The sequence below is a fragment of the Myxocyprinus asiaticus genome, chromosome 35 (assembly GCF_019703515.2).
Source record: "Myxocyprinus asiaticus isolate MX2 ecotype Aquarium Trade chromosome 35, UBuf_Myxa_2, whole genome shotgun sequence".
Lineage (NCBI taxonomy): Eukaryota > Metazoa > Chordata > Actinopteri > Cypriniformes > Catostomidae > Myxocyprinus > Myxocyprinus asiaticus.
In genome coordinates, this window is record NC_059378.1 from 17,877,071 (window position 1) to 17,889,146 (window position 12,076).

Consider the following 12,076-nt stretch of genomic DNA (forward strand, 5'->3'; position numbering starts at 1 on the left):
AAAAAATATATATTCTAGAGTAAATCTTATGGACTGATGAAAAAAATTTATAGTCCCTACCAGAATGGTTCAAAAGTCTCCAAATATCTGTAAGACCAAGATTTTTACACATCCTGTGATGCATCAATGTTGCTCTAGGGGGCTTGCACACTTTTGCTTCACTATGATCAAGGACTGAGTCCATCAAAAGATTAAAGTCTCCTCCCAATATTATATCATGAGGGGTGCCAGCGACTTGCAAAATCCCTTCAAGATCTATAAAAAAATCCTCATCAACGTCAGGTGCATAAATATGTCCCCGAATTTCAGCTAAAACAATAATGACTCTTCCTAATTTATCTTTACTCTGTTTGAGACATTTGAATTGTAGATGTTTACTTATCAGCATAATGACACTTACTCGAGCCAGCAATATAAAACAAAATGCCCACCCCATATCTTTCCAAATGTTTCAGCTTCTTGCAGAGAAAGATGCGTTTCTTGAAGAAACACTATATCATATTTCTTACGCTTAAGAAGAGAAATAACCATCCTTCTTTTTATGGGGTGCCCCAACCCATTCACATTCCACGTGGAGAGAGACAATCCACTCATATTAACATTTGACATTTTGACATATAAGAAAAAATAGGTAGTGTGTCAAAAACAAGATTATAAAGACCACATTTCAACATTAGTGCGACAATCAAAACCCGAACATCCCCCAGAACCAAACAAAAAAACGTGCGCATTAACCCCGCGCACCAGTCCATGCACGCCTAACGAGAACCCCCGAGACAACTTTGCCATCGGATTGTTCAAGTCCTGTGTTTCTATACAAATTATGTGAGACAGAATTACACAGCAAGGGATAATCTATAAAACAAACTCCAGCCAATAGACGGAATAAGCACAAAGAGCATGTAGCTTCATCCATAAAACTGTCCTGAAGGTGCGACACTCTACAAAATAATCTCCAGCCGCTAGGTGGAAACAGCACAAAGAGCACGTGGAATTCTCAAACAGTCAAACGAATGTTCAGTGAGCCAGTCCACTCGGCTGCAACATGAGTACAATGAGATGACTTGCTCACTCCATTGACTTTATGAAGGAAATTGTTTGCTGTGGGCATGCGAATGTTTAATGGCCATCCTTAGCATCTATTCTCAATTTGGCCGGGAATATCAGTGCAAAAGCGACCTTCTGTTGCAAGTTTCTTTCATTCCTTGAATCGATCACGCTTCACTCTTGTCAAATTCGCAGAGTCTGGGAACAAGAAAATGCTGTTGTTCTTCCAAAAAAACCTTCCTTTACTCCTCGCCTTGCGTAACACAAGATCTTTATCAGATGATCTCAGAAATTTGGCCAGAATTGGTTGCGCCTGTCTCCCTCTGCGGATCAACGAGCAGGAACCCTGTGAGCTCGCTCGATTTCCAGCTTATGGCCTGCTATGTCGAGCAGATTCGGAAAGAGCCCATCCAGGAATTTCACCGTATCCTTTCCCTCTGCTCCCTCAGGGATTCCAACGATATGGACGTTATTCCACCGGATACGGTTCACCATGTCCTCCAACTTCTCCCAGACATGCTCCAAATCCACCTTGGTCGCTAGCGGATTAGCAGATAATTCCCTCTCTGATGACTCCAGGAAATCGATCTGTTTCTCGACATCCCCAACTCTTGTAACCACATCAGTGAACTTCGCCTCCATGGCGGTGATCGATCGACGTATCACTGCAAGATCCTCCAAGACAGCAACAACCTTTGTCAGCATTGCCGACATGTTCAGCATCTCTCGACGCATTTCCAGCACCTATCCGACTAAATCGACTCCCAGGCTTACGGCCTGCTCGGGGGCGTCAGTTTGAGTATGTAAGTGTCTTTTAATGTCTCCAGAGCCTGAGGATTTTGAATTCTTTGACATATTGTTCTCCAAGAACAGTTATGGAACAGAGTGTATCGAATCTCACCGGTGTATGTCATAAAAAGTATTAAAACTAGCAAAGTGCACAGAGCTCACCGTTCATACGTCCAATCCTCATATGACGTCATGTGACCGGGATCTGAGTTCTTAAGGAGCTGTGGTGTGAACAGCAAGGGGTCTAAGACCACATTAATGTGAAGAGGACCAAAAAAGAAACTGGGTCCTCTTTTAAGTCCACTTACATTGTGAACACCAAAAGCACAGAGGTCATTTGTGGCTGGTTCCCTTTCTGGTTCACTTTAACCGAACTGGGTTTGGTTCACTTAAAACGTACTATATGTGAAACCACCCTAATACTTCTGTTTTCTGAGCCAAATAAATGTTTATAAATAACTATGTTGTCTGTGGTGCTGGGGCAGGGTACTGATCATCGCTCTTAAAACCACAATCCTGTTACTCCTCTAAAACCCCTAGATATAGCGTGCTGAGGACGTAACAATATATATATCAGTGTAGAATTCAGAGGACGATATTAGATGAGCGCTCGACGGGAAGAAAACACTGGATTACATCTTTTTAAACTAGATATCTGCATATTTGCAGACAGTATATAATAGAAGTTTTATTGATGTTTGCCTTTTGTCATTAGAAAAGTTACATGGAACTGTTGAGGAGAGACTTTTAGAATACGTGCTTCAGAGGAACATTTATGAGTGCTCCACAGGAGGCTGGATCTGCTGAAGTTGTGTGAGATTGGTTTATTACATCTGTTTAAACGAGCTATGCACATATTTGCAGACGGTATATGATTTTAGTTTTATTGATATTTTATTGAATTTTCCGGCCGATGCCTGTAATTAAAAAATTTGGAATATCGGCCAATTTATCAGCCTCTGCGATATATCGGTGGACCACTAGTTGACATTACATCGTCATGGCAACAAAGTTGTAAAATTAGCTATAACTTTAACAGAAAAGTTAAGTAAGTGGTTTATCACAATAAAATCATGTTAAACCGCATTGTTTACGTCTTGTGGCTATACTTTTGAAACAGTGATTATTTTAACGTTTACAGACTGGCCCCATTCACTTCAATTGTAAGTGCCTCACTTTAACCCATATTTTTGCTTTATTTATTTTTTTAAGAAAAGGAGGTGCAAGACAAAATTAATTTTTGTGGTAATCAATATTATGCCACAAATGCTGTCAATTGAGCTTAACTTGTACTGAACCCGGAATATTCCTTTAATTGTTATAATAAAAAAAATCTTAATGGTCCAAAAAATAGGCTTAATTTTCTTTCTGTTTTGTGAAATATGACCCACACCTGTTCTTAACAGGTTTAATGAGTTTCACCCAAATACAGATATAACAAGGTTAAAAATGGGAAAGGAGGAGGCGGGAACCAGCTGAACGGTCAAAATAATATTTAATGAAACAAAAAGACACAACACAAACACACACAAGGCAGCTGCGTGTGGCCCTCTCTCTCTCGAACTGCTGCACCCCGCTGCACTTATCCCACTCCTCGGCTGATTAGCCCGATTGTGGGCCGGGCGTGCGTAGTCACGGCCCGGCCCTGCCCTCCTCCTCGTTGTCACAACAGAGTAAACTGATAACATAAGTCAAACATTACCTGTACAAACAGAGGAATGGTGTCCATGTTGGCAATGGTGGCCTTGTTCACAGGATCTCTGGCCATAATATGCAGAGCTCCAGTGCAGCCCTCCACAATCTCCTCCATTCTCACTCCGTCCTGAGAGAGAAGACAAACAAGGGATGTCAAGTTACTAAATTGTAGTTTATAGTTTGTACAGTGTATGTCAGGGTTACAGTGACAGATAAGGAAGTCATACCTGGTATGTTTGCTGAGCGGATGAACCATGTTTCTGTGCATCCTGGTGAGCTTTCAGAAGCAGGTTGACCAGTTTGTGAATAGCTTCAGCATCTCTCAAATGAGCTTGATTGGCTTGACACAGAGCCAAGTTGCGGATCAGACCAACCACAGCCTGTAATAAAGAGAACACATGTGGTCAAGACATTGAATAAGCAAAATAAATTAAATCATTTGAACAATAATATCTTTTTACGTAGAGACACAATAAAAATGTTTGATAAACAATTTCTTTTCCTTCTTTTTTGACACATTTCCTATTGAAACAGGAAGTTGGTGCTGGATATGTCAAATGTTTTTTTTTTTTTTTTTAATAACTAACAGTCTCCAGTTTACGTTACAACCATGAACTATGCTACATGCAATTGCCAGTCTGTTTCAGGAAGTATTAGTTAGACTATACATTTTAATTGCATATATCTTCTAAAAGTTTTAGAGTACATAAGCATATTGAAGGGCTTAAAGCTTACAGACATGAACTAAAAGCCACAAAACCTTTATTTTTAATTTCACATGGTCATTAAAACTGTAAGAAACTGAAAAAGATCTCTAAGAATTCATTTCTTCTGTTGATGTTAATAAAGTAACAGATTGCGTTCTATCTGTAAGTTACTCTTTTGTCAGTTCTCTCTATTACTTTCTCACTTACCTTAACAACTGGCCAGTAGTAGGGCTGATTGAGTAATTTGACAATAGCGGGGATGCCATAATGGATTCGTACAGAATTCTGTGCGGTTTCAGCCTCTGGATGTCGGCTGGTAAGGTGCCGCAGGGCACAGACAGCTGGCTCGACCACGTCCTGTTTTGAACCAGCCCTCAGGATGGCGTGAATCAGAGCCTCCACACCGTTACTCTGGGTCACCTGCGTTTTGTTGCGCATGTTATTGCAGGTGAGGTTGGACAGGATGCCTGTGGCGCAGGTAAGCATATTGATGTCATCTGAGGACAGCAGACTGACCAGTACTTGCAGCAGATTTTCCATTCCATCCTGCAGGGCAAAGAGAGAGCATGCATTGGCACCAATACATGCAGTATGTGCCCTTAAAGTAAAGTCGGAAATATCATAAATACAAGCTCTTGAATAACCAAGCAAAGTCAGGTTTAACAATGGGAAACTCGAAGAGGGCCTGGGTAGCTCAGTGAGTAAAGATGCTGTCTACCACCCCTTGAGTCGCGAGTTCGAATCCAGGGTGTGCTGAGTAACTCCAGCCTGGTCTCCTAAGCAACCAGATTGGCCTGGTTGCTAGGGAGGGTAGAGTCACATGGGGTAACCTCCTCGTGGTCGCTATAATGTGGTTCGTTCTCAGTGGGGCGCGTGGTCAGTTGTGCATGGATGCCACGGGGAATAGCGTGAAGCCTCCACACGTGCTATGTCTCCACGGTAACGCGCTCAACATGCCACGTGATAAGATGCGCGGATTGACAGTCTCAGACATGGAGGCAACTGAGATTTGTCCTCTGCCACCCGGATTGAGGCGCGTCACTACGCCACCACGAGGACTTAGAGCACATTGGGAATTGGGAACTCCAAATTGGGGAGAAAACAATGGGAAACTCGCAATTCTAGATGATACCTAAGTTGCCGAAATGTGATGTTGGAAGTGGCATGTTATTTGGTCCAACTTTATATTAGGTGTCTTTAACTACTAAGCACTAACATTAAAATACATACAAGACAATGTACTTATTCACAGGATTCACATTTGTTGCTACTGAGGATGAGGTACAGGTAGGTTTAGGTGTTGGGTTAGGGTAAGGATTTGGGGTAAGGTTAACAGTGTAACTACAGATGTAATTAAATGCAGGAACTTTAAATGCAAGTACAATGCAACAACACATGTACTTAAGTACATCATATCAAATGCTTAATTACAGACACCTAATATAAAGTGGGTCCAGTTATTTCAATTTCAGTACTTCATTTCAATAATATTCATTTGTTATATATGACAATCATCTTAATGACCCACTCTTCGCAGTTTGTTTGAAGCAAATTAATTAATAATTCCATACATTAATAAATCATATAGGTTGTGTAAATATAATGCAGGTGCATTCAGTTACACTTATTCAACAGTACAACAGAAAAAGAGTTTTTGCCGTTGTTCATTGTGAAATTGTTTTAGTTTGGAATCTTCCGTATTTTGTTTCCCACTTGAATGCGTGACATGTCATAATAACGAATGCCCAACTCGGAGGTAGGAGTTTCCCAGGTCCACTTGAAGGCAGCAATATTCCTGATAGTGATCAAGTTCAGTTCAAATAGCAGGGCTATGATATTTTATTTCTGAGTATAATTTGTATAAAGGTATTGAAAATTTTAAGTTTATAGTGATAAGCATAAGATTTTGTTCATATAAGTGTTTGTGTCTAGATAGTAAAATTAGAAAATCACCTACATTGTAGGGACACGATGTATGACAATGGGTATTTATGTTTATTAAATAAACATACTAAATTTATTAATGACAATGTAAACATTCCAAAAATATTTGGGGTAGGTGTAGGGTTAGTTAATAGATAATATCACTCACTTAGCATACAAACAACTGAAGTCAAAGAAAGTTCCCACCGTGATAGAAAAACACAATGTTTTTTTGTATTATTATTATTATTATAAAATGCAAATAATAATAATAATTCGTTTAGGGGAGGGTTTAGGGTATGGATTAGGGTTAGTCTATAAAGCATTTATAATTAGCTTATGAAGCAAATATATAATTAGCTTATGAAAACAATACAAGTCTATGGTTCATTATTATTTAGATAGCCAAGTAAATGTGTCTCTGTGTAAGATGGTAAGGTGTTAGATGTAAAAATAGACCTGTTTGGTTGCAGCGTCTGACAAGTTTCTCAAGGTCCACAGGCAGTTCTGCATCAGGCGTTGACTAGAGCCAGTCAGATGTTTACCAAGAGCTTGCATTCCACCTGAGAGAAGGAACATGTGAATTACTGTTCTTTGAGGATTGGTTAAGCAAATACCATAATAAATAAATGTTTACATATTCTGCAGAAAATGTGTGGCGATCAAGTGTGCAAACTCGTTGCCACGATGCTAGGGTGTTCTAGGTGATACTGGCCAAGTCAAAAGTGTTCACCCCGAAGTCTCTAGACATGGTTCAAGTCCCCCATTTTATCATCCGCTAGGCCAAAATCATATGTCCAGTTGCTTAGAAAAGCAACAACACACCTCTCCTCAACAAGCCGCATGATGCGAGATATCATCACATATGTAGTGCAAACAATGTAGGACAAGTAACACATCAAAAACGAGCCTTAGCAAGCGCAACTAATTAACAGTTTACAATATATTTTACATCTTCCAGTTTGACTTACCAGCATCTACAATAGCAGGCTTGTTACTAGGACAGACAGAGAGCACTTTGAGAACACGACTGGTGGTCCACAGCAGCTTCTCATAGTTGTAGGTCCTCATGATGCTAACAAGACCCTCAGGACCCCCATTAGCCAAGATAATCAGCTGAGAGACAGTAAGACTAACATTATCAAAAATTGTATCTATAAATATTTATTGTATTTATACATAATAACCAGGCATATTATAAACACCTTGCTCTCCTGGTTGCCATAGGAAAGTAGCTGTAGGCAGTCTGTGGTGATGGCTAGGAACTTGGGGTTGCTCTTCTTCAGCAGAGGCACCATCCTCTGCAACCCGTCAGCCAGACGCACTGCCATCTTGGCTCCCTCCTGGTGCAGTAGGAGGTTATGCAGGGTGGTGATGGCATAGAAAAGAACTGAATCCATTGGAGAGCTGAAAAAGAGATGGGAGGTTGTATGGACATGAATCAAACCTAGTGCTGAAGTAATTTCCTAACAATCAGGAAGTTCCTAATAATATTCCTAAAATAGTTACTAATTAATAGTAAAAAACAAATATTATTAAAAATAAATGGAAATAAACAATTCTTCCACCAGTTAATATTTTTATTAGCCTAGCAGTGGACTAGCTATGTGGAAATTTGGCGCTTATCCAAATAGAATTTTGTGTCAGAATTATGAGTTTAATTTGCAATAAAATGTGTGCAATTGAATGAGATAGCGAACATGCATTTGTCTAATTGACGCCTGATGTATCTGTTGTTGCGTGGAATGAATTCATAAATTAATACTGTTTTGGTGTAAGGTCCAATCATCAACAAACAATATATGGAGCCTAAACAAATGAAGTTTTTATTTTTTATTGAGTATTAAAAGTAGCGTTGCACTTTGTCTCTTTCATACCTCAGCATGCGCACCAGAGCTGGAATGCCCCCTGATTTGAAGATGGCGAGCAGTCCCTCGCGATGGTGTGAGAGGTTGTGCAGGATGCTGGCTGTGGCACGGGTCGTCTCCATGTCTGACGTGTTCTGCATGGCTCTCACTACTGCTGCCACCATCTGTGGGGATTGCATCATTGCCCGCCGTGATGCCTCCTTACGGGTCAGCTGGTTCACGATCATAGCGGCCTTATTCACCACAACCTGAGGTCAAGACAAGAGGGTTAAAGTTCTGGAGAAGAAGCTTCTGTGCTTTAAACGACATAACGTTTCTCGTCTTTTGTAATACATTTTTTTGGGTCATGTTCCCATTTCATTGATAGCAACAACAGAGTGTTTACAGGAAATAATGGGGAGAAAACTGAAATATGATTTTCTTTTTTTTGTGTTTCTACTTTTACACTTCTAATGAAACACTGAAACATACCTAATATTCAAAGGCGTAATAAATAAATAAATATTGAATTTGAACTAAACCAGCTGAGAAAAAGCTTGGCCAGGCTGGGATAACTTTCTTAAATCAGCTTAGGCTGGTTTAAGCTGGCTTTTCAGCAAAGTTGAAGTATCAGGTACCAATAAAAAAAAAATTTAAAGCGTGGTGTTACAGTGTATATCATCAGATGTTGAATATGAGCAGTGAGGCACCTGATCATCATCGTTGAGGAGTTTGGTGAGCTCTGGAATGGCACGAGTGGCAAGCTCGGCGTCATCCTGGTAGTTGATAAGGTGAATGATAGCAGCTTTGAGCTGCTGAGAGGGTTCGGCCAGCTTCTGTACGTTGGTCTGCTGGGATGGATTGATCTGTGTGGACAGGATAGCTGTTCCCTCTGCCACTGTCTCTGGAAACATGGCAGCCCTCACACGCTGGGCACGGGTCATCGTGTACTGAGATTCCACCTCTACAGGAGAGAGTGAGTGATAAAGAGAAAAATATTACTAACTACAACATAGTTTATAAAACTAACATACAGTGTACCAAGACTTTTTAGTATTTTCTGTGCCGATTTTGAGAGAAAGTCTGCGGAATGTTTTTTTTTTTTTTTTACATAGCACAATGTGTTAAGTGGAGCTGAAATTACTACACTCTTATTGGTAGCTGAGAGCATAATTAAATTAACCAAAACATTTAATAAACAAATATGCAACGGGCAGAATACGTGTAGAACTTTGATTACAGGCATTCAAATGAAGAACTTTCTGTGGAGTTCTGTGTGTGCAGTTTCCATGTACTGCACTAATCTAATTACAATTATATGACTTATACATGTAGCTCAGTCATTGAATGTGTCAGACATCAGAAAAGCAATTTAATAATATATTGTGTTTCTTGTTGGGCACAAAGCTAGTTTGTGCACAACCAAGTGGGTTGGTAAACTAACATAGGAAAAATGCTACATAATTAATAAATCTTTTATGAATGATGTATCTCACCTGCAGGGTTCTCTGTGAATGTGCTGGTGTAAGTGAATTTCTTGGTGCTGTACTCTGTTCCATCATCGTCTGAGCGAACTGTAGTTGCTCCTGACTGGATGCCTGAATCTGTCCCATAATACGACTGTTGCCACTCCGTGACCTTCACCGTCCCTGCGGGCTCTGTCACTGATACGCAGAAACATTATTTTGAGGTCCTGATCTTTCACCTCCCTTTCATCATTTAAAATATAAAAAACCCTTTACTATTTACAGTTATAAAAAAAAAAAAAAAATTCAAAAAAAGAATTTTAGTTTTTTGAGAAAGTTTAATGTAAAAAAAAACTACACTTAAAACAATTATTATTTAGTGAAGCAAATATAGCATAAAAGATTGAGTACTTTCTACATTGAATAAGTTATTTTTAAGTTCACGCTTAAACTATTAAGTAAATTCAAAATTTCTACTAAATTCAAACATGTAAAACTAAATGCTCTAGCCTATAAGTCAATATTATTTATGATTGTTTGTCATCTTTACAATGCATGTATCAATCCTAAAGTAGAAAACCTACCCGATTAAATTTCACAGGTAAATAAGTAAATTTTTACTAAACTTTTCGAAGCTGGTGTGTTTGCAAGCTGATTTACACTGTTTTTATTATTAATTTTGTTTTTACGTTTAGGAACTTGATGTTTTGTGAAGTCTGAAGTTTACAAAATTACCCGTTCATGACATTAAAAAAAAAAAAAAAAAAAAGCGTTTCTTGTTTCTACTGCCATTAATGCAAGGTAATGTTGTCTAATAGACTACATAGCATGCATTAAGCAACCATGTGGAAGGCTTTCATGTGTCATGTGGTACATGACTATGTTAAATAAGCATTGAAATACTAGCACACTTTTAAAAGCATGACTTAATTCAGTGCTACATTGCTTAAGTAAAATGTACAAACAAAGAGTGAGTAAATTTACTTGAAACTGTGTTTTGCTAAGTAAACTTTACTTGAGAATTTCTAATTAAAGCCACCATGAATTGTGTGTAGTCTTTACTTGAAAATATGGTGTGTTAAATTTACTAGCAATTTCTGCGTGGAAATGGTTTCCTAGGTTTTTTTTAAACTCCAATTATTATTATTATTTATTTTTTTATGTACTACAATGATGGGACTTTTTTTTATTTATTAATTAATAATTCTGTTTACTTACTGTGCATTTCCATTTTGGCCTCCTAGGCTCAAACCAAATAGTCCAAAAGTAAAACCTGTAAAAAAAATACAAAAAAATCAAGACAAGTATAGATGTGCCAGTGCTATTTTCTGACCCTTGACTCCTCAAAAAAGGCGTGTGAGCTAAATGGTCGACTAGAACCAGACAACCTCAAGAAACCGGCTCTGCATGTTTCGACATTCACACACACCTATACACGCCAAACCCCTCCCCTAGCTCTCTCTCACACACACACACACACACACACACACACACACACATACATACTCATACACTGAAACAAACTCTTAAAATATACATTTCAGGTTAATATTGGACCAGTATTGTATCTAAAAATGCATTCATAACACAATATATGAGTACTGGCAACAATAAAACCTCATTCTGAAACAAGCAGGGAACAGACAAGATGGACTTGCTTTTTGTTACGACTGTCCTTTATCTCTTTTCTTCCCGTTTCATCTGCACCCTGTATAGCATGGTTTTACTGTCTCTCTCCTGTCCTAATCTGAACTCTTCCTCTTTCCATCTTCATAAGTAATTAATTATCTCTCTCCTACCCTCCTCCAGATATTTTACATCCTCAATTCTCTCTCTCTCCCTCTTTAATACCACATTCTGATTGCAACTTTCCACAATCACTGAATTTCAGAGGACAAGAAAAAGGTTTATCAGAAAAGACAGATCAACACATACTATATTTATTGCAAATCAGTGAATAATAAGCAATCTGAGCACCCCAGCACCCGTGACAGCTGTTCTGTTCTGGTTTTATTCCTAAAAGAGGTGGGACTGAACAGGGTTTGGCCTCAGGGAATAAGAAGAACATGATTAGTTTATTAGCGTGGCCCATTAGGACTTGCATCTGTGCAAAAAATGCAATGGATGAATTCTTTGTAGAACATTAGTACATATCTAAGCACCTGAATGCATAGTAAAGTGGTTTAATGGATTTGATCCAATGAAGTTTTCAAAATGCACTGCAGTAAAAGGACTGGTATGTAATCAGAGGGTTGAAAACATGTTCTAACCAGTAGGAATTTGACACAGGGCCACAATCCTTATAAACCGTAAAAGAAAAAAATAACAGAATTAACTTTTTAGATTCGAAAAGATCATATGTTCACTGCCCCACTTTGAGAAGATGTGCTGCATGCACTTTATAGAAATACTGAACTCATAACATCACGAGTACAGTTTGAAGACATATTTTGGATGCCTTGCATGTTGACACTTGAAGAAAGTGAACACGCACACATGCATGTGAAGTGTGTGTGGTTGGGGTGGCATGACCAATAAGAACAGAGTTTCTTTGCTAACATTATTCTCTAAACAACACATTGGATAAGGCAAAGCAGATGTT

General features: G+C 38.8%; 1 protein-coding gene across 1 annotated transcript in view; it reads right to left on the minus strand.

The window, feature by feature from the left end:
• The window catches only part of LOC127426392 (junction plakoglobin-like), a 38,648-nt gene that overhangs the window by 11,272 nt on the left and 15,300 nt on the right, over window positions 1-12,076 (minus strand). The window contains exons 2-11 of the mRNA XM_051673180.1: window positions 10,693-10,747; window positions 9,505-9,672; window positions 8,719-8,972; window positions 8,039-8,277; window positions 7,367-7,568; window positions 7,133-7,277; window positions 6,621-6,724; window positions 4,446-4,784; window positions 3,759-3,911; window positions 3,539-3,658 (exon numbers count right to left, since the gene is read on the minus strand). Coding sequence (XP_051529140.1) covers window positions 3,539-3,658; window positions 3,759-3,911; window positions 4,446-4,784; window positions 6,621-6,724; window positions 7,133-7,277; window positions 7,367-7,568; window positions 8,039-8,277; window positions 8,719-8,972; window positions 9,505-9,672; window positions 10,693-10,705 — 1,737 coding nt within the window. The 5' untranslated portion in view covers window positions 10,706-10,747. The remainder of the gene's footprint in view (window positions 1-3,538; window positions 3,659-3,758; window positions 3,912-4,445; window positions 4,785-6,620; window positions 6,725-7,132; window positions 7,278-7,366; window positions 7,569-8,038; window positions 8,278-8,718; window positions 8,973-9,504; window positions 9,673-10,692; window positions 10,748-12,076) is intronic.